This window comes from Suillus bovinus (assembly GCF_016758785.1).
Source record: "Suillus bovinus strain UH-Sbo-P2 chromosome Unknown EDB93scaffold_65, whole genome shotgun sequence".
NCBI lineage: Eukaryota > Fungi > Basidiomycota > Agaricomycetes > Boletales > Suillaceae > Suillus > Suillus bovinus.
In genome coordinates this window covers 33,586-53,035 of record NW_024542121.1, presented here as the reverse complement: position 1 = coordinate 53,035, position 19,450 = coordinate 33,586, and the positions used below count along the sequence as shown (strand labels likewise).

The 19,450-nt window shown below is 48.7% G+C and overlaps 7 protein-coding genes across 7 annotated transcripts; 5 read left to right on the top strand and 2 right to left on the bottom strand.

The window, feature by feature from the left end:
- Nucleotides 1-409: 409 nt before the first annotated feature.
- EDB93DRAFT_1106780 (uncharacterized protein) lies at nt 410-1,332 on the top strand (the record flags this gene model as incomplete). The annotated part of the gene is made up of 4 exons (XM_041447658.1): nt 410-481; nt 532-972; nt 1,021-1,071; nt 1,129-1,332. 4 exons carry the CDS (start codon nt 410-412, stop codon nt 1,330-1,332), a joined length of 768 nt encoding a protein of 255 aa, XP_041304100.1.
- Nucleotides 1,333-4,822: 3,490 nt separating this feature from the next.
- On the top strand, nt 4,823-6,089 carry EDB93DRAFT_1242323 (uncharacterized protein; the record flags this gene model as incomplete). Its single annotated transcript, XM_041451998.1, has 6 exons — nt 4,823-5,165; nt 5,222-5,249; nt 5,284-5,325; nt 5,377-5,590; nt 5,660-5,744; nt 5,800-6,089. The coding sequence occupies 6 exons, from the start codon at nt 4,823-4,825 to the stop codon at nt 6,087-6,089; spliced, it is 1,002 nt and encodes a 333-aa protein (XP_041304099.1).
- A 188-nt stretch (nt 6,090-6,277) lies between these two features.
- EDB93DRAFT_1091626 (general substrate transporter) lies at nt 6,278-8,312 on the bottom strand (the record flags this gene model as incomplete). The annotated part of the gene is made up of 10 exons (XM_041446374.1): nt 6,278-6,419; nt 6,474-6,579; nt 6,632-7,019; nt 7,073-7,360; nt 7,413-7,519; nt 7,575-7,779; nt 7,836-7,894; nt 7,952-8,121; nt 8,174-8,222; nt 8,273-8,312. The coding sequence occupies 10 exons, from the start codon at nt 8,310-8,312 to the stop codon at nt 6,278-6,280; spliced, it is 1,554 nt and encodes a 517-aa protein (XP_041304098.1).
- A 1,440-nt stretch (nt 8,313-9,752) lies between these two features.
- EDB93DRAFT_774708 (uncharacterized protein) lies at nt 9,753-10,697 on the top strand. The gene is made up of 3 exons (XM_041457421.1): nt 9,753-9,781; nt 9,837-10,344; nt 10,401-10,697. The coding sequence occupies exons 2-3, from the start codon at nt 9,914-9,916 to the stop codon at nt 10,651-10,653; spliced, it is 684 nt and encodes a 227-aa protein (XP_041304097.1). The 5' UTR covers nt 9,753-9,781; nt 9,837-9,913; the 3' UTR covers nt 10,654-10,697.
- Nucleotides 10,698-11,465: 768 nt separating this feature from the next.
- On the bottom strand, nt 11,466-13,021 carry EDB93DRAFT_1253858 (uncharacterized protein; the record flags this gene model as incomplete). Its single annotated transcript, XM_041453535.1, has 3 exons — nt 11,466-11,578; nt 11,698-11,935; nt 11,987-13,021. The coding sequence occupies 3 exons, from the start codon at nt 13,019-13,021 to the stop codon at nt 11,466-11,468; spliced, it is 1,386 nt and encodes a 461-aa protein (XP_041304096.1).
- Nucleotides 13,022-14,036: 1,015 nt separating this feature from the next.
- EDB93DRAFT_1302790 (Saccharopine dehydrogenase-domain-containing protein) lies at nt 14,037-17,091 on the top strand (the record flags this gene model as incomplete). The annotated part of the gene is made up of 8 exons (XM_041454707.1): nt 14,037-14,067; nt 14,118-14,298; nt 14,350-14,497; nt 14,552-15,209; nt 15,259-15,605; nt 15,657-16,096; nt 16,158-16,398; nt 16,452-17,091. The coding sequence occupies 8 exons, from the start codon at nt 14,037-14,039 to the stop codon at nt 16,668-16,670; spliced, it is 2,265 nt and encodes a 754-aa protein (XP_041304095.1). The 3' UTR covers nt 16,671-17,091.
- On the top strand, nt 16,662-18,974 carry EDB93DRAFT_774341 (terpenoid cyclases/protein prenyltransferase alpha-alpha toroid). The gene is made up of 8 exons (XM_041457420.1): nt 16,662-17,195; nt 17,266-17,421; nt 17,480-17,563; nt 17,620-18,140; nt 18,192-18,279; nt 18,332-18,450; nt 18,499-18,602; nt 18,658-18,974. Exons 1-8 carry the CDS (start codon nt 16,915-16,917, stop codon nt 18,757-18,759), a joined length of 1,455 nt encoding a protein of 484 aa, XP_041304094.1. The 5' UTR covers nt 16,662-16,914; the 3' UTR covers nt 18,760-18,974.
- The last annotated feature ends 476 nt before the right edge of the window (nt 18,975-19,450 follow it).

Genomic DNA, 19,450 nt, shown 5'->3' with positions numbered 1-19,450 from the left:
GCTTACTTTTCTAGATCAGAACTCGATCGCATCAAATGTTCCCCTACACTAGAAGCTGGCGTGCCTGTGTGGCTGGTAGCCTGCATGCAGTGGGCAGTGGGCACTAAGTTGCAGTGCCTACAGCCACCCATCCGAGTCACTGACGGCAGGCAAGTCCCCCGAGGAGAGAGCTCTAGGGCATTCGAATGGCACATATTCAGATGATCACCTGGAAAATGCAAGCGTCCTCGTGGACTTCCGTAGCCACAATTCACCTTGATCAGATCCAGTGGTCTTTAAGTTCCTTCCTTCTGACATAATGGACGTCTTGAACAAGCGCGCGTCCGTTATAAAACCCGCTAGGCAGCCATTTTCCTGCCATCCTTCAACTCCTCTCTTCAGACTCGGACCCAGCCTTCTGCTCAAAGTAATGAATGAAGATGCTACTCCATCAGACCCTCGTCTACCACGGGGGAGGGGCAAGAGAGCAACCAAACAAGATGTATGGAATATTGTCGCCCTTGTGTTGATGTTGTAATGATATCGTCGCAGCTGTCCTCTTTCCCACCTTCCCAAACTGGATCTCCCAGACGACACTCTGGTTTTTGTCGCAAATTCTGGGACAAGGTAATCAACCAGTGTCGTTGCGCCCAGAACAATGGGCGCTCGTTGAGCCCTTCGCCCGTGGATGGCATACAAAGCCGACGGGATCCCGTTCCTGTGCAGATTCCCCAGGTAGGCGTAGTTCTAGCTCTCGACACACGCATCCTAAAGTCTATCATCCAGCCAGAACCACTGAACCCGGAAGTTGTGAATGAAAGGATTAGAGATGCCACTAGAGGTATCACAGACATCCGCCTTGTATCGGGCAACGCCAAAAATGCCGTCTCAGCAACCGGCAAAGTTCAGACGGTTCTCAATGAGGTCGACATGTGGACTGCGATTCTTGGGCCACTGAAGACCTTCAACTCTGTTGCTGATCGTATTGGAGATGTACAGAACACTCATCTCTGTTGAGTATGTGAGCTGACCTTCATGTAGATTCATCCCTATCTGAAGGGAACAATGACTATTTTGACTGGCGCGTCTCAGGTGCGCTTATGTCCATTTATTCAACTTGGCAGGTTATGACGATTGTCTTCGTGACAGATCATCATCGATCAGGCAGACCGTGATGCTGCTGTTTATCGTCTTCTCGAGAAGATCTCGGAAGTTTATGCCTTAATGACCGAAGAGGAGGAATTGAAGAATATTTCGTCCATGCTACCAATATATCTAAAGATCGCACAACAGACGCAAGAATGCGCTGATTTCGTTGTCCATTACTCTGAGACCAAGAATTTCTGTGAGTAGGTTCCACTGTATTGTCACCGAGGATTCACTGTCTTTGAATAGGGAAAAGAGTTTACAAGAACGTCATCAGTGAAACGAATGCCTCAATTCAGAGCTATAATCAAGTGTTCGATGATCTCATGCAACAATTCCGAGATAAAGTGGCTCGTGACACCACCATCTTCCTCCACCGTGCAGGTAAGCATTTGCCTCAAACTCATCCGCATGTTCTAACGTTCGCCGACCCGTAACCTAGCCGATGATATGGACTTGAACAGCCTGGAGTATGCGACCGGTGCTGGACTGAATACATCTAAGCTTTGCATCGCAGGCACTCGGGAAGGCATTTTGACCGAGATCAAGTCTTGGATCAACAACGCTGAGGAGAATGTGCCCCCCGTTTTCTGGTTATCTGGCACGGCAGGGAGAGGCAAATCAGCCATTGCCCATACAATCGCCAACTGGTTTCATGAGTCTGGGCGTCTAGGCGCTTGCTTCTGCTTCGACCGCACAGCAAATCGTCGCCATGAAAAGATAGTCACCACGATTGCGCGCGACTTAGCTGACGGAAATCTTATCCTGCGGCGAGAGATAGCACATGTGATTCATAATGATAACGAACTCGGGCACAGCCAAGACATCACAAGACAATGGCAGAACTTCATCGTCGAACCAATAGGCAAGGCATCACCCACCATCACTCAACCTATTTTAATAGTCATTGATGCATTGGACGAGAGTGGCACAGCCAAATCCCGGGAACAAATTCTCCGTCTGCTTTCTGGTATGCTGGATACTTCGTCCTCTCAGCCAACAAAATTCCCGCCTTATTTTCGTATCCTCGTTACTTCCCGTCCACTCCGAGACATCCACGATACCCTGCATGACTTGTCACATGTTCGTCATGTCTCCATGGATAATATTTCTTCTGCCTCTGCAGAACATGACATCCAACTTTACCTTACCAATAAGCTGGCCGGCGTGAGCGCCGATTTGAAGGACACAGACTTCAACATGCTTGCGCAGAAATCCGATGGGCTGTTCGAATGGGCTCGTCTTGCCTCTGCGCACATAAAAAATACGAACGGAGTGGGGGACCCTATACGCCGTCTGCGCTCTGTGGTCTCTACGACATTTGGAAAAGGAGTACATCTATTGGATAATATGTACCAACGTATATTGGGAGAAATTATGCCAGAGGATGAGGAAGATGAAGAAGTGATTCCTATGTTTCGTTCTGTGATGGGGCAAATTATTGCGTCATTAGAACCGCTCCCCATGGTTGCCTTAAACGCCATGCGACTACATTTTCCAAAGGAGGATGACCGTTACAAAGTCGAGGCGGTCATGGGGCCACTGGGCTCACTTGTTATCGGCACTGCGGATCCCGACATTCCCACACGTCCCCTTCACTCTTCCTTCTACGACTTTCTCACAGAGAAGAAACGAAGTGGCAAGTTCTCTATCGATGTGTCATTGGTACAGAAGGACCTTGCCTTTGCCTCGCTGCGGGTCATGGCGCGCGGGCTTCGTTTCAACATCTGCTCTTTGGAAAGCTCTTACCTCCCAAATTATGCTATCCCTGATTTAGAGACACGAGTGAAGAACTTCATTCCAGTGGAGTTGTCGTACTCATGTCGATTCTGGGGGACACATGTGAAAGCTACGTCCTTCGAGCCATCGCTCGCTAAGGAAATCAAAGCCTTTTTCGATGGAGAGTGCTTCCTGTTCTGGCTGGAAGCACTGACTCTAGTCAAGGCCTTAAATAGTACAGCACGTTTTCTCTCGTCTGTTGCGGATTGGTTTACGGTACGTGATTGTAGCTCATTCTTTGGGACGCACGGAGTCTTACGTGTGGTAATTTTTACAGGATAACGCTGAGTATATGCATACTAGCGAGGATGTCAGAGATGCCCAGCGTTTCATTCAAACTTTCGGGACCACCATTGTACACAGCACTCCGCATTTATACTTGTCCGCTCTGCCATTTGCTCCAACGCAGTCAACGATATTTGGGAAATTTGCCGCAAAGTTTCCTCGTACTCCTCGGGTTGTTGCTGGTCATGTCACATGGTGGTCTCCACAAGAAAACAGACACCATGGGCACGCCGGGGTTATGTCGATTGCAATCTCATCAGATCAAAAACGTATCGTGTGTGGTTCATACGACGGTACAATCCAGGTGTGGGATATGGAAACCGGCGAGGCATTGGGTGACCCTCTCCGAGGGCACAGTGAGGCCGTTCGATGTATCGCAATTTCATCAAATGGAAAACGCATTGTGTCTGGTTCAAACGACCACACAATCCGAGTGTGGGATTTGGAAACTGGGAAGGCGTTGGGCTCCCCTCTCCGAGGACACACCACCTATGTCTTGTCTATCGCAATTTCGCCGGATGGACAACGTATCGTGTCTTCGGGCGAAAAGACGATCCTGGTGTGGGATGCGCAGACTGGCGAGCCATTGGTTGCACCTCTTGAAGGACATACTGGCGTTGTTCGGTCTGTCGCAATTTCGCCGAATGGACGGCGTATCGTGTCCGGCTCAGATGACGCGACCATCCGGGTGTGGGATCTAGAAACCGGCGAAGCATTGGGCCCCCCTCTCCGAGAACACACTGATGCCATCCTATTTTTAACGATCTCACCAGACGGAAAACGCATAGTGTTTGGTTCAAGCGACAAGACAATCCAGGTGCTGGACGCAGTGACCGGTGAGGCAGTAGGTACCCCTCTCCAGGGGCACACTCACCGCGTCTGGTCAGTCGCAATCTCCGCTGACGGAAAACTCATTGCATCTGGTTCATCAGACAAGACGGTCCGAGTATGGGATGCGGACACTGGCAATGCATTGGGTGCCCCACTCCAAGGTCATACACAGCCCGTATACTCCGTCGCATTCTCGCCAGATGGAAAACGTATTGTGTCTGGTTCATATGATACGACAATCCGAGTATGGGATCTAGATTTTGTAAATGAGCACCAACTCATATCTGGAAGACCTGCAATATGTTTCTCTTCCAACCCAACTCACGCCCTTTGTTCCGCCCTTTCCTTTCTTCAATATTCTCCCACCCCGGCCTCTCTCACCCCCAACGAGGAAGGGTGGGTTAAAAGTCCCGAGGGACATCTTCTCCTCCGCATTCCTGTCGATTTTCATCGGTCTGTGTACATTCCGGGTGATACGCTGGTTATTCCGAGCCGCACATTGCAGCTGGATTTGAGTCATTTTGCGCATGGCACTTTATGGTCTGAGTGTGGAGCTGTACATTAATATATCTCGTTTTGTAGTCTGTACATGTATCATGATTCATGATGAAATCGTTCAAGTACAGTGTTTGTTTATTTTGGTGTCGAGACTACATAATTATGCGGTCACGACTTTTGACTCTTACTTAACCTTATGCTTAATACTCGCAACCATGTCATTCGCACGAGTCAGCTGTTGAGAGCATCAGTTCTATTCAAGTTGCACCCTCACGTTCATTTCACCACAACAGCCTATCGCACTATGGGCAAGAACAACAAGAAAAAGTCCAACATCATCCCTGCTGAGACCTACCTGCGCCTTCCTCCGCTTGCAGATGCCTCCCTTGCTGACCAGCCCATCATCGACACGCACACGCACCTCGTGTCGACGTTCTCGACTTACCGGAGCAAGTACAAGAACGGGATGCTCTACACTATCCATGACTTCGTGCGCGAAATGTACCGCAATCGTAACGTAAGGGCAATCGTAGACGTGTGGTGCGAGGCACCTGTGTTAATGGCGTGGAGGGAGCTTGCGGACTCAGCACTGACCGCAGAGGATCGGCAACAGAAGTGGGGAGGTATCGATTATTGGTTTGTGATGGGTGAGTTATGATCGTGCGCTGTCCTCGATCCCTTCACTAAGAAATAATTTTGCCAGGCGTTCATCCGTGTGTACCGGTTCGGACGTCTCGCGCGGGAGTGAACTGATAATCCTCCCAGGCACGATGCAAAGTCATACAACGATGCAGTTGAGGCTTCCATGTGTGTTTCTATGTTTATTATAATTCCGGTGATTTGATTCGAGAATTTCAGCCTTGAAGCGATGACCCACCCACGATGTGTAGGCTGGGGGGAGATGGGTCTCGATTACCACTACGACAACTCCCCACGGGCAATCCAGCAAGAAGTCTTCATTCGGCAGTTGAATCACGCTGTCAGGCTGGGCAAGCCGCTCACGATCCACACACGCGAAGCAGAGGCAGACACGGAGAGGATTCTCAAGGAGCACGTCCCTGCCGATCACAAGGTACTGCCAGCGATCACTCTTATTACTGATTCCCGGAGCTAATGATTTAATGAATCTTCTCTTTCACAGATACATATACATTGTTTCACGGACTCGCCAGAATTCGCACAGCGACTTCTCCAGCATTTCTGTAATTTATTCATCGGGATCACTGGTAGGCTGATCATTATCGAGTTCGATAAATCTCTTGACTGAATCATACATATAAGGGGTTATTACATATTCGACGAATTTGAATACGTCGAACATCGTCAGTCAGATGGCCATGAGCGATGGTGGACCGCGTATACTACTGGAAACAGATGCGCCCTTCATGGTCCCTTCCAACCTCTACAATTCTATACCGGAAATCAAGGGCAGCAGGTTGCCCTTGTGTCACACTGCCATGATCCCGTGGGTTGCAGAATATACCGCAGGAAAAGCTGGACATCCCTGGAGTGGTGCAGATATCATGAAGCGCGCCAATGAGAATGCAAAAATAGTATACGGCGTTCAATAGAACCAATGTAGATGTTGACTGGAGTTCATCAACTGTCAAGCATGTGAATTACCACTGAACGTGGGGGTAACAGAGACGGTGTCAGCGCGGAAAGCAAGAGCAGCACAGTCGTGGTATATGTGCTATTTATCTCCAATTCATCCCAGGTAATAGTAATGGTAATAGACAAGCCCACATGGTGAAGCAAGTTATACGTCAATAGATGGTTGTAATTTTACTTCTTTGTGGTCGAGTGCACGTTCAATGAACGCTTCGCGTGACTCAGCGCTGACTGAGCCGAAAATGATATCCATCTCCTCTAGACTACGACCCTTGGTCTCAGGCAGGAGCCTGTTGAACATAGTGTAAGCATCGATCAAGTAATCAGCACATGAATTGACTGACAGGGAGAAGACAGCCATCCCGCCGATATTGATCGTGGCAAACATCATGAAGAGTTTGAATCCTAGATCAGTTTCAAGAGTTGGAGTGACCTTCGCCACAACGAAGTCTAAAGGACCGAGTTAGTGGCATTACATCATTTTACACGACTCATTACGCACTCCATAGCCACTGCGAACCAGAACCAAAGGCTAATCCGTAATGGCGAGTCCGTGTGGGGAAGATATCAGAGACATAAACCCATGGAAGAGGACCCCATCCCATGGAGTAGAAGCAGACGTAAATGTAAAGCATAGCAGCCATAGCTTTTGAAGACGGTGCCGGTGGTGGAGCAGACTGGCCCGGCAAAGGTGCGACAACAGGATGTGTCTTCAAAATAGCACCGATGATAAAGAACGTGATTCCCATTCCCATAGCGGATATGAATAACGATGCTTTACGACCGAGACTCTCAACGAAGAAGAACACGAAAATTGCAGTTGCAATGAATTTCACGATACCGTAGATTCCAGAAGCCAAGAGAGAATTAGTGGTCCCGGAGTACCCGATCTAAAATCTGACGTGAGTAAGAGAAGAGGGTACTACAATATTGGGAGACTCACGGAGCTAAAGATCTGAGGTGCGTAATAGCCAACAGAGTTTTGTCCGCTCCATTGCTGCAACAAGAAGATTACAAACGCAATGACAAATCGAACAAAATTGCCCTTCCCGAAGAAGGCTTCTTTCAATCCAAGGCCTTTACGAGCCTCCTGCTCTTCACGAATTGCAGCTTCAATTTCAGCAAATTCATGCCGTACTTCATCTGAATCGCAAGGCTCCCTCCGCAAGTAAGCAAGATTAGCGATGCCTTCCGCAGCGTAACCTTTAGATGCAAGCCAACGGGGAGATTCCTGCATTAAAATGATCTGTAAATATCTACGTGCAAGTTCGAGGATGACTAACCTTGACAGTGAAAAGACCAAGGCACATTATACCTGCAGGAACAAGCTGGAATCCAAAAGGAACCCTCCACACATTGGGGCTGCTCGCCATATGAAGGCTGACGCCGACTGTTTGATTATTGTAAGAGCCATCCAGGTCGAAAAGAACGAGAGGGGACTATACGGTTTATGAAATATGAAATCATGACACCGATGGCCACCATGATCTGGAAACACCCGGTGATGCGACCACGAACATTCTTCGGTGAGCATTCAGAGACATAAGTGGGCGCGACAGCAGAGATACCGCCAATGCCAAAGCCGGAGATAACCCGACCGCCGTAAATGTATGCAATACCCCGGCTACCACCAGCAACCGTAGTAACTATCTAGAACCTCGTCAGTAAGAGGCTTATCTGAGAGTAGATTTAATAGATCCACTTACAGCACCGATCACGAAAACTATGGTGAAACCAATCAATGTTAATTTCCGTCCCAACCAAGCTACCCGATGATGGGAATGTAATTAGTCTACCATAGAGTAGTCACGATTGCACTAACCTGATATAGGTGCACTGCCTAGAGCGCCAAAGAATGCTCCTGCCTGCAACACCGAAACAACATTGGAAGAAACCGTAGTATCCTTGCTTTTGTTGATTGAGCCATCTGCGTTGACTAAACCGAAGCTGGTCTCGAAGTAAGGCTGGGAGACAACACCTCCAGCTATACCACTAGATGACAGTCAGACAGACGGTTGTGAGCTTTCGACAAAGAGGGACGTACGTGTCATATCCGAATAGAATGATGCCCCAGTAAGCCACGAATGCGAGCCCTGCAAAGTTGTGAGCAAGAGATGTGTTATCAAATAACGTTGCAACCAACAATACACGCGAATATTTTTGAAAGTGTCGCCATTGAACATGTTGATCAGCGCTGGGAAGGATTTGGCACACTACGAAAGATGGGAGTTGTACCTGTGTCGTGCGACCATATGGTAGTCATTTGATTCCACGAATCCTGCAAGTTGACTCTCGGGTCGACTTCCCCGACTCCCACGTTAGTGGGAAGAGGGTTTTGTCGAATCTAAACGTACAGGCACCTATACGCTGATGCGTGGGAACACAATACGTGGGATGGGAATGTTTTGGTTAAAACTGTATAGTTGATGATGACTGATGGATATCGATGCGTGCGCGATTCGTTTCACTCAGGTCGTTTGATTGTCTGACTCGTCTTTACAGGAAGAAATTTGCGTACGTCTTTTCTTTGCTCTCCGTGTGCTTGTTATAAGTGAATTGACCACCTTCGTATTCAGTTATATTTTACCATGTCCATGTTTCTCTTGAAACACCCAAGTACATGTCCTCGTGTTCTCGATGCTAAGGACTGCCCACCTCATAATGTTCTTCATGATATACAAAAATATTCTCTGTTCTATGATGCTTTATACTACCCGCAATATAATGAATCTGTGTATGCAACTATCACTCGTCTCCCACTGTGACAGTTTGTGTCTCGTATGTGGTCCCTTTCGTCACTCCGTTGCTGTGGTTTTTGATGGGGTAGGTCTCTCTATCCGCGTGGATGACGTCTCGATGACTTTCACTCGTGCACATTTTGAGTCTGCTACGTACGTGCATTGTAGCGTGTTCAAGCGCTTTAAGACTTATCGAGCTGCTGCTCGGCAAGGTACTTCCCTCCCAACTGCTGCCTCGTGTATTATGTCCAGGCTAAAAGACGATCCTCGATGATTTTCTTACCCGGATGCTTGCTATGCAGAAAATTTATCTGCTTTGTCTGCGCCTGTACTGCAAAAATCCGCGCTTTGTGTTGTGAGTAAAAAATTAGATGTGCGAAACAAGGAGTGTAGCATTAACGCAATCACTTCTCATTTCACCACTAGACGCACGAAATTTTCGAGCATGTCGGATGACATCCTCTTCGAGAGTCTCTCCACAGTTCCCGTCCCACCTGGCTGTGCAACAACGCGGGGCACTCTGCTTGCTGCCGAGTTTCATAACTTGCCTACTTGCTGGTTATGTTCGACAACGTGCACTGTCCCTGTTTCATGCTGGAGCAAGTATTTTGGGTGATATTTATCTTGCGTATTTTCCGTTCTTGATGTTCGACTCACTTTTGGATCAGGACATTTTCCATCAGATTATCACTCATGAGTTTGGTGTGCTCGTTACTGAACGTTTGTCGCACGAAATCATGTCGCGGTCCGTCAAGCACAGGTCAGCCCGTCTAGAATGAAAACAGAATGCGTTGGCAGATGCAAATACTGTTCGCATAGAACGAGAACGCGATTGGCCAATGCCGGTTTCGAAGGAGGTTGTTTTCGAGTGTTTGAATGGCTATATGAAAGGTACTATGTGGACTGAGCCGCCTGTATGTGCCGTGTGCTCGCAGTACGACAGAGACACTACTGATGTTCGCCTATCAGGAGATATTTCGTCTTTGAATTTAGATCTGCTCCGCGTATCGGATGATTTTGTTATCAAAAAGTGCATTCTTCAAGGCATGTCAGCGTGTTTCACTTTTGGCAACGATCTGATCGATGGTCTAGTGCTGGAGAAGCGTGGTATCGTGTTTGAAAATGCGAGGGCCGTTGAACTCAAAATATGCCCACATTGCAGGTGTTCCTTGGTGCAGGAGAAGATGCCTTCGTTAGCGCTTGCGAATGGTTTGTTTCGTGGCACCCTCCCTGACCAATTTCGCGACCTGACATGGGTCGAGGAGAAGATATGTGCCATCTATTCTATTACTGCGCACGTCACCCGCTTATTTCAATCGTCTGACCCATCGCAGCCTAAGGTTTTCTATGGAAACACCTGCGCTCATGACATGAATGTTATGTCTACCGTTTCTGTGTTGCCACGGACTCCCACGGACATCAACGGGTTTCTGAGTGTTGTTTTCATTGGTCCTCAACCGTTAGTCATCTTGAAACTGTATGTCTGTTCATTCCTTGTCCTCGGCTTTCTCTGACAGTCATTACCACCGGCAGTTGGAACATCAGACCTCCCAAAGATGTCCAGCTCAATAGTCGCGACGCTAATGGCTCCCGTGCATACCAACTTATACTGCGGCGTATGCAGCTGCTGCCGTGTGCAGCTTACACGAAGAAAGCTCTGCACGATTCGAAAGGAAAAAGGAAGGCCGACGACGAGCTCCAAGGCCAGTCACCTACTAAGACCTCGAAGATGCCATCGAAGGGTCGTGACTTATTCGACATGGATCTGGGGACTGATGAGGAGTAGACTGGAATAGACAACAGTGCCACCTTTGACCTGCGAATAGCCTGATAGTTCTACGTCTCGAATGTCGTATATTGATTACTGTTTGCTGTCATACATCGTTGTTTCTTGGAGTCGGGGACTGGCGCTTTCCAGCGCCGCTACGATTGTACAAAAGTAGATCGTTTAACGCTGGCGTGCGCCCCCCGGTCAGCACCGGGTCCCCATGGACCGTTGTCAAGAACAACGCTATGTAACAAAGTTTTGCATGATATCCGCCCGCCCTTGCAGTCTCGAAAGAATGAATTTGCAATTCCAGTTCACTCGAAGTTTCGCGCCTATTTCTTTTGCACCCGTTGATTCATTGGTAAACTCATCAACTTCCAGATCGTCGTATAGTCAGTGCGACTTGAAGACTTGAAGTGGGTATGTCAGTGTGATATCTGTGGACTCAAGCGCGCACACGAATTCATAGTGTTTCAGTCCGCTAGTATCATTAGAAAGCGTAGGTATGGGGTGTATGAATGAATGAATAATATTACATCTGGTCATCTATGGGTGCGGTGGTAATTCAGAGTTCGAAACCTAACCTAGCGGAACGCCCCGGGCTGGCAATTCTGTTTGTGCACGTGATCGGTAACTAGTCTTGATACAACTCTTCTGAGATGTTAAGTGAGACGTGATTCTCGGTTGGTGTGGATGAGAGACGATAACATTAGAGTAAATTTACTGAGAGTGAGTGATGTTTTGTGCAACGATACTATTCTAAAAGGAAAAGATATTAAATATTTCTGGTATGTTGTTTCCATCTAAATTAGCGATGCACGGCTACTATATTATCTAAAAACCCATGAAGAATGAACATGAGGATCGGAGCGAAGATCTACGACGATGCGAGTTCGTTCTTGTCGAATTCCATCGTTGGATAAGCAAACGAGATCCTTGATGACTACTTCACCGTCAGTAAACAGACATATGTCACTGGGGAAAGCACAGCTTTTTACCTTAAATTGACCAAGGCCATGTTATTGCGACTGAGTAAGGATGTTTCACCGTTCTATTTCATACTCCCCATAGCGCTCGGGTCACTTGACATGGCACATTCCAGAGAAGAGAACATTGAAGACATGTCAGAAGACAATGGCGGGAAGCTATCCGTATTGAATGGGAAACTATCAAGACCGAACGGATTTGTAAAGTCCAGCCCGAGCGCCCCTCCCCTGTCCATACTCACGGAGGGCATCTGGGGAAGGTTCTCAAATGGAGAGTATATGAACTCGGAATTCTGAGGGTAAAGTTCGGTATTCTACTAAAGCATCAATAAACAGTCTTAGAAGCCATAACTTAAAATACTCACCTGTTGACCGAAGGGAGAGTTAAATTGTGACGTGGTATCAGAAGCCTGTGCCTCGAACAAAGGGTCGTCCTCTTGGTCTGGAAAAGGCCACGCGTACGGCATTGGAGCACCAAACCATGTATCTCCACCAGGCTGCGAGTTCGGAAGGTCACACGCTGGAATGAGAGGTGAGGCAATTGGCTCCGAGGTGACGGAGTGGTACATGGTGGTGCGACTCGGGCGACGAGCTAAATCGTCATGAGTAACCAAGAACGGGGCCCAAGAGTCAAGATCTGTGAGCGGGTTCACTGGTTCTGCGCCAACAGGGGGGCACGAGGACGAGCGTCGTGGACGCGAGGGAGCAGGATAAGGCGTAAACCGAGCGGCAGCCTGCGCAGTTTGCTTTGAGCTATCGCTCATCTCGAGCGCGCGCTGTACCAAAACGGACGATAATTCCGCCCTGCGTGATTCCAGCTCCCTCTCTTCTTTAGCGATGCGATCACTCTTGACCTTCCGTTGCTTTGAAGTTTGCTGCGCAGGCATGTATTTATACCCAGGGTACATGGCAGCGTGGCGCTCTTTCTCTTTCAAGGCAAGGTCAATCCACGGTTTCTGTTGCTCTTTCTTCATGCCTCTCCATATTTTACCTGCGATACGTGATAGGTTTCGGTGGTCGCTCTCTACATGACCAGGAATTTTCTTTTGTTGGACAAAGTCGCAGCGGAAGAGAATGAACGCATTGCGTGGACGAGGAATGTGTCCAGCAGGCTGTCGTTTGGCATGCGACGTCCGATTCGTCTTTGGAATGAGGTCTGCGACTCCTGGTATAGGCAGTTGAATGACATCTGGAAGCCTGTTCGGCGACGGAGTAGAATCCGATGTACTTTGTGGTGATTCTGACAAAGAAAAGGATGATGGAGTTCCAAGATCTACGGGCGTGAAGCCAGGCGACGGGGAATGCTGGAATGTATGTTGGGTAAGTGCTGGTTGATTATAGCGTCGCGGACGCGAAATAAACACTCTACAAGTATCCTCCAGGGAGTGTCTGTAGCTCATTGCGAGATGAAAGTAAGAAAGGAAGATGTCGAGCCACAGTATAACATCTCGGCGTTTTGAAGCGGCTGGAAAGAAAGGGAAAACGCACCCGAAGAACTGGCATGTCAGAATAAAGATCTCTTTGACAGGCGAAAGTATAGTATTAGGGTCTATGAGAGTACGTTGCAGGGACAGCGCTCCCACTCATCGATGATTGTCCAGGATACCTGACGTTGTGATTAGTGACGCCTTTGTGGAATATGTCAGTCCGGTCACCCTGAATTGCTAGGCATTCTCGGTCCCAACGTTGGGTGATCAATTAGTCAACATCCGTGCCCAGATCCACTGTTGCTCTCCGCGATCTTGAGTTCGTTTCCTACTCCGCCCATTATGGACCTAAAAGAAGGCGTATTAAGATTCTGCGTGTTCAGGAGCAGTCATTTCGGAGCCTCGAGGTAAGTGAGGGTCGCCTACACTAGGTAATTCTACCAAGGTTAAGCTATATTTGGCTGCCTGCTCCTGAACACGCAGAAATGATTGCATGAGAGCGACTGCGGACGTGATGATGTGGAAGGTGCAGTGCCCTGGATGGTGAACGGATGGGCTGTCGAAATTCAAGTTTTGGGCCACCGTACAAGTCGCTGACACTCAGGCTGGAGCTGGAGCATTCCTCCTCGATGCGAGAACTGTTGCTGCAAGTCCCTTCTACGGTGACTGCAGACCTGCGCCGCCGCACCTCGGTTCGAGGGTCCCTGGTCACTAGTGGCGTGCTAGGTAAACCCCCGATATTCAATGCTAGTTGCGCATCTAAAGCGGCGACCGGCTGGAACGGACTCTGAGGTGCAGATTGTAAATGCCCTACAGAGTATAATCTACTCTCTCAGAGGACGAAAATGGAATTTTAAGAAGCGAAAAGCGGTCTGTCACGATGCACTTTGTCGGATCTGACAAGCCGTCCCGGACCGTCGGTCGTCGGGCGAGATCCGAGAAAATTATCATTTGAAGATCTGCACTTGACTCGTTTGTTGAGCAAGAAATGTCACCCCTCGCACACCCTTCGATCCAAGGTAGGTGCCATATAACAATGAATTGATTTTTGACCGATCGCACTTGATAGATGGTTGGTTCCGCGAAATCTCCTCTCAGTGGCCTGGTCAGGCCATGACCCTCAAGGTCAATAAGATCTTGCATATCGAAAAATCTCTTTATCAAGATGTTCTCGTCTTTGAATCTGAGACATATGGCAATGTACTGGTCCTCGATGGTGTTATTCAATGCACCGAACGCGACGAGTTCTCGTATGTCACTCATACATCAACCCTTGCTCAAATCAGTTAACCCTTCCGTAGGTATCAGGAAATGATAGCCCATCTACCTCTCGCCAGCCATCCAAACCCTAAGAAGGTACTTGTTATCGGGGGTGGCGATGGAGGTGTCGTTCGAGAAGTGCTCAAGCATGATACAGTTGAGCAGGTGGTTCTCTGCGACATCGATGAGGTATGTACATGAATAACTGTAACATATACAAGCACTTCTTTGACGGTGATACAGGCTGTGATTAGAGTCTCAAAGACATACCTCCCTCACATGTCTGCACTGCTCGACTCTCCCCGCGTCAAGGTCTTTGTTGGCGACGGATTCAAGTTCCTTGCCGAGAGCGAGTCAACCTACGACGTGATAATCACCGATTCCTCTGATCCAGTTGGTCCAGCGGAGGCTCTTTTCCAAAAGCCCTACTTCAAGCTTCTTCATGATGCACTAACTCCTGGGGGGCACATATCGACACAGGCAGAATCTCAGTGGCTCCACATTCCCTTGATCAACAACCTTCTGAAGTCCACACGCGAGATATTCGCAGTTTCGCAGTATGCCTTCACTACCATCCCGACATATCCATCTGGCCAGATCGGATTCATGGTGTGCTCGAAGGAACAAGGTCGGGACCTCACTGTGCCCACACGCAAAGTAGCCAACACTCGTTATTATAACGAGGACGTGCACCGAGCGGCCTTCGTGCTTCCACAGTTTGTTAAATCGTACTTGGAGGAGGGAAAGGACATTCAACCTGTATTCGGACGTGCTTCTGCGGCTGCTAAAGTAGCAGCAGAAGGCGAGAAAATTCGCAAAGTACTTCTCCTTGGCTCTGGTTTTGTTGCACGCCCGTGTGCCGAGTACGTTGTACGTGACCCGTCCAATGAGCTAACAATCGGTAGGTCAATCAAATCTGTACCTTTTGGTGATCCTCATTCCTTCCACAGCATGCCGCACGCTCAAGAGTGCACAGGCATTGGCAGAGGGTCTTCCAAATACACAGGGCATCTCTCTTGATGTCAATAACACCAACGATCTCGAGGCTCAGGTTGCTGCACATGATCTCGTAATCTCTCTGATCCCCTACACGTACCACGTAACTGTCATCAGGGCTGCGATAAAGGCCAAAGTTCACGTCGTCACCACCAGTTATGTATCCCCTGCAATGCGTGAACTTGATGAGGAGGCAAAAAGAGCGGGAATCATTGTCATGAACGAAATTGGTCTTGATCCTGGCATTGACCATTTGTACGCGATCAAAACAATCGATGAGGTGCATGCTAAGGGCGGCAAGGTGAGCTATCTGTACTTTCGATCTCTACAAACGCCTCACATATCTTCATAGATCAAACAGTTCTTATCGTACTGTGGCGGTCTCCCAGCACCAGAGTGTTCGGGCAACCCACTCGGCTACAAGTTCTCGTGGTCATCTCGTGGAGTCCTACTCGCCCTGCTTAACTCAGCATCCTATCTTTCTCAGGGTAAACAGCTCGATATCTCCGGCAACGAATTGATGGGATATGCCAAACCCTACTTTATCTCGCCTGCATTTGCGTTCGTGGCTTATCCGAACCGTAACTCCGTACCCTTCAGGGAGTGGTATAACATCCCAGAGGCAGAGACTGTGGTCCGCGGCACACTCCGATACCAGGGATTCCCCGAGTTCATCAAGGCGCTTGTTGATTTGGGCTGGCTTGATGCATCCGAGAAGGACTGGTTGAAGGAGGGCTTGACCTGGGCCCAGGTCATGCAACAAGCGATCGGTGCTAATGACGCTGCAGAAAGGTAAGCGACTAGTCGTCTGAATCTGTGCACAATACGTACGTGATTGACTCAACCAATCTAGCACTCTCGTTGCGCACGTCAAGTCGGTCTGCAAATTCCCTAACGATGCTGAAGCTAGCCGTATCATTTCCGGGCTCCGCTGGATTGGACTTTTCTCATCGGAGACTGTGAAGCCCCGTGCAGGAAACCTCCTCGATACCCTCTGCGCGCAACTCGAGACGCTGATGAAGTACGAGCAGGGCGAACGGGACCTCGTCATGCTTCAGCACAAGTTCGTGGTCGAGTGGGTTGACGGTAGCGAGGTTTGTATTTCCTACAGGTATTATCAGACAAATTTTTGCTCATCATATTCTAGCAAACGCTTACCTCGACGCTTGAACAATACGGAAGTTCATCTGGGCATTCGGCAATGGCACTCACTGTCGGTGTTCCTTGTGGTATTGCAACGCAACTTGTTTTGGATGGCGTTTTTAAAACTCCCGGAGTTCACGTTCCATATACCAAGGAGATTTGTGACCCCATCCGTGAAATCTTGGAGAGCGAAGGGTTGGGTCTGGTGGAGAGGGTGCTGTGAGGTTACGGTTACTACATGTTGTATAAAATAAAAAGGATATACTAGAGATAGACGCACGTAGTAGATGTTTCTTCACGTTTCATGATGATGGTCACGATCAGTTGCTCGGTTACTGTAGGGTTTGAGTTCAAGTATGTTTAAGTCGGGTTTGACTTTTGTTATTGTCTGAATCCTTTCGAGTCGATGCTGCACAAGCAGCCACTATAATAGTCGCTACATCTAACCATCATCTACCAGTGCAATAATGTCGCAGCCGCGAAGGTCACCTCATGATTCGTACGAAACTGAGACAACAGATCACCAAACAGAAACAGAAACCATACTGCTCAAGCACCTCCCACTCAACCCAGACTCGCCCTCCCCGTTGCAGAGAGACGCACATCTACAGTTCTTAATCCGAAATCTAATCCAAGGCTTTCCATCCCGCTACATCAGTCAAGACGCAAGCCAACCATGGCTGCTCTACTGGACGCTCCAAAGCTTCAGCATCATGGGCGTAGCGCTAGATCCAGACAATAAACAAAAGTGCGTTGGAGCATGTGGTGCTTAGTATCCGATCAAACGGGATATATGATGTGCTTTCTTTATAATACAGGGCCATCGACACTATTATGGCATTGCAGCATCCAGAGGGCGGTTTTGGAGGTGGGCCGGGGCAGGCTGCGCATTTACTACCGACTTATGCGGCAGTTTGTGCGTTGGCGATCGTTGGAAGGCCTGGCCCGGGAGGAGGATGGGATCAAATCGACCGGTGAGTTCCCAAATTTATGACCCATATGGAAATGTTGTTGTTGACGCTTCACCGGCAGGGAGAAGATGTACAAGTTTTTCTTGTCCGTCAAGCAACCAGATGGGGCATTCCTTGTAGCGCACCATGCAGAAGTGGATGTTCGGTTTGTGAAGTCCTGATCGGGTTTCTGTCGATTTGTTGATGCAGATGATCGTACAGCGGTACATATTGCCTCCTCGTGACGGCGCATTTACTGAACATGCTGACGCCGGAACTTTTGGAGGGCATCCCTGGGTTCATTATGTCATGCCAGACCTATGAAGGAGGCTTCTCATGCGCGTCCCAGCCATATTTCTCTCCTGAGCCAGACGGTCCTCCGACGCTACTTGATTCTCCGCGTCCGCCTCTCGGGGAGGCTCATGGGGGGTACACTTTCTGCTCTCTAGCCTCATGGGTCATGCTTCAACCGTACCTTGCTCTGCAAAAGCCTTCGCTCCAGCGGTCATCTCTGAATTTCAAGACGCTGCTGCGATGGCTGGTGCAGATGCAAGGCTCGGAGACCGAGCTTGGTGGTTTCAGAGGCCGTACTAATAAGCTTGTGGATGGGTGTTATTCTTGGTGGGTCGGGGGCTGCTTTGCATTGTTATCTTCGCTAGGCATCGTTGGTGCGCATGGCCGTGATGATGGTCATGAATCTTCTCGTGCGAATGAAGAGGACGAAAGTTGGGATGATATTGATGGTTTGTCGTCTGCTGTCGTTGGATGACGAGAGATGCTGAACTCATACGCAGATTCTGTATGGGATCGTGCTGCCCTACAGCGCTACATCCTATGTGCTGGGCAACACCCAGCAGGAGGGTTGCGTGATAAACCTCCAAAGTAATTGGGTTCTGGTACTATTTGCATGGTTCTCTGCTGACGATATTTACAGGCCCGCAGATTCATACCATACGCTGTATTGTCTAGCAGGATTATCGTCGGCTCAGCACAATGTTTTCCTGTCATCTACTCGGCGGGATGCTATCGTTCGGAATTGGAAAACTCCGGCTGGTAAGTTGTAAGCATTGATCGGAAAGGGTAGTCGCTCATTTGAATCAGAATCGATGCACGAGCAACTTCGTCAAGCGTGTTTCTTGCACTCTCTTTCTTGGACAGAGGAAGAGGGCGCATCTCGTATACTCGGAGCGCAAAATAACCGGATGGTGATTTACTGTGCCGATTTCCACGCGGCGAGTGACTGATTGAGCTTTTATGCAGAATGCCACGCATCCGGTATTCAATCTGACGATGACACACACGGAGAATATTATGGTGCATTTCTATAAACAAACGGTTCCTTCACGGCCTAGGAAAACGTGATAGGCAGAGGACTGTGTATCTTCAGGGAACGAGTCATATATATACGAACTGTATCTGAAACTTTAAAGTCAAAGTGAATGTGCCAGCGACATACACGGGAGCATATTCGGAACATTTGCCAGTCACCGATGAGTCTTCCGGGTCTGAATTGATCCCCGGCGAACACGGGATGACTAGCCCTGAGGACAGGCTGTGGTATATAAAGAAAGAACGTGGATAGCGACCTTTTGGATCACATTTCGAGTGAAAAACTTTCTTGCCTAGATTCCATATAAGGCAGTCCCTTTCAACACTCGTCCAAAAGCTACGTGAGCAAGGAAAGCCACGTCGTCGGGTCACAGCGCTGACTAATCTACAACTCTCCCTTATCTTTTGTCACCAGGATGGCCGATTTTTACTACGCGTTACCGCTGCCAATTATAAACGAGGTCCTCATGAACACGCACAGCAGTAAGTCCCCCAACATTGATTCGGTGGCGCTCAAATGTCAGATTATACCCACTTGGAGATTGAGCGCATGCGTTTGCGTTATCCTGATTCAGAACGACAAAGTATCGTACTGACGCCGCTTGCCTACTTAGGTTATTGTGCTGGCACTTAATCCACCCCAGGCTATGCAGCCTTCCGTGATGAGCTTGTTGTGTTCAGGTGTTGTCCCAGGAACTCACCATGCAGCTCCTCCCGGCATACG

What these genes read in the sequence shown, in the direction of transcription:
- EDB93DRAFT_774708 (XM_041457421.1), top strand. Translation starts at nt 9,914, where the DNA reads ATGTCAGCGTGTTTCACTTTTGGCAACGATCTGATCGATGGTCTAGTG. An exon ending in CCGTTAGTCATCTTGAAACT is followed by an intron (nt 10,345 to 10,400) that starts GTATGTCTGTTC and finishes TACCACCGGCAG; the next exon opens with TTGGAACATCAGACCTCCCA.
- EDB93DRAFT_774341 (XM_041457420.1), top strand. Translation starts at nt 16,915, where the DNA reads ATGTCGCAGCCGCGAAGGTCACCTCATGATTCGTACGAAACTGAGACA. An exon ending in TTGCGTGATAAACCTCCAAA is followed by an intron (nt 18,280 to 18,331) that starts GTAATTGGGTTC and finishes CGATATTTACAG; the next exon opens with GCCCGCAGATTCATACCATA. An exon ending in GAATTGGAAAACTCCGGCTG is followed by an intron (nt 18,451 to 18,498) that starts GTAAGTTGTAAG and finishes CATTTGAATCAG; the next exon opens with AATCGATGCACGAGCAACTT.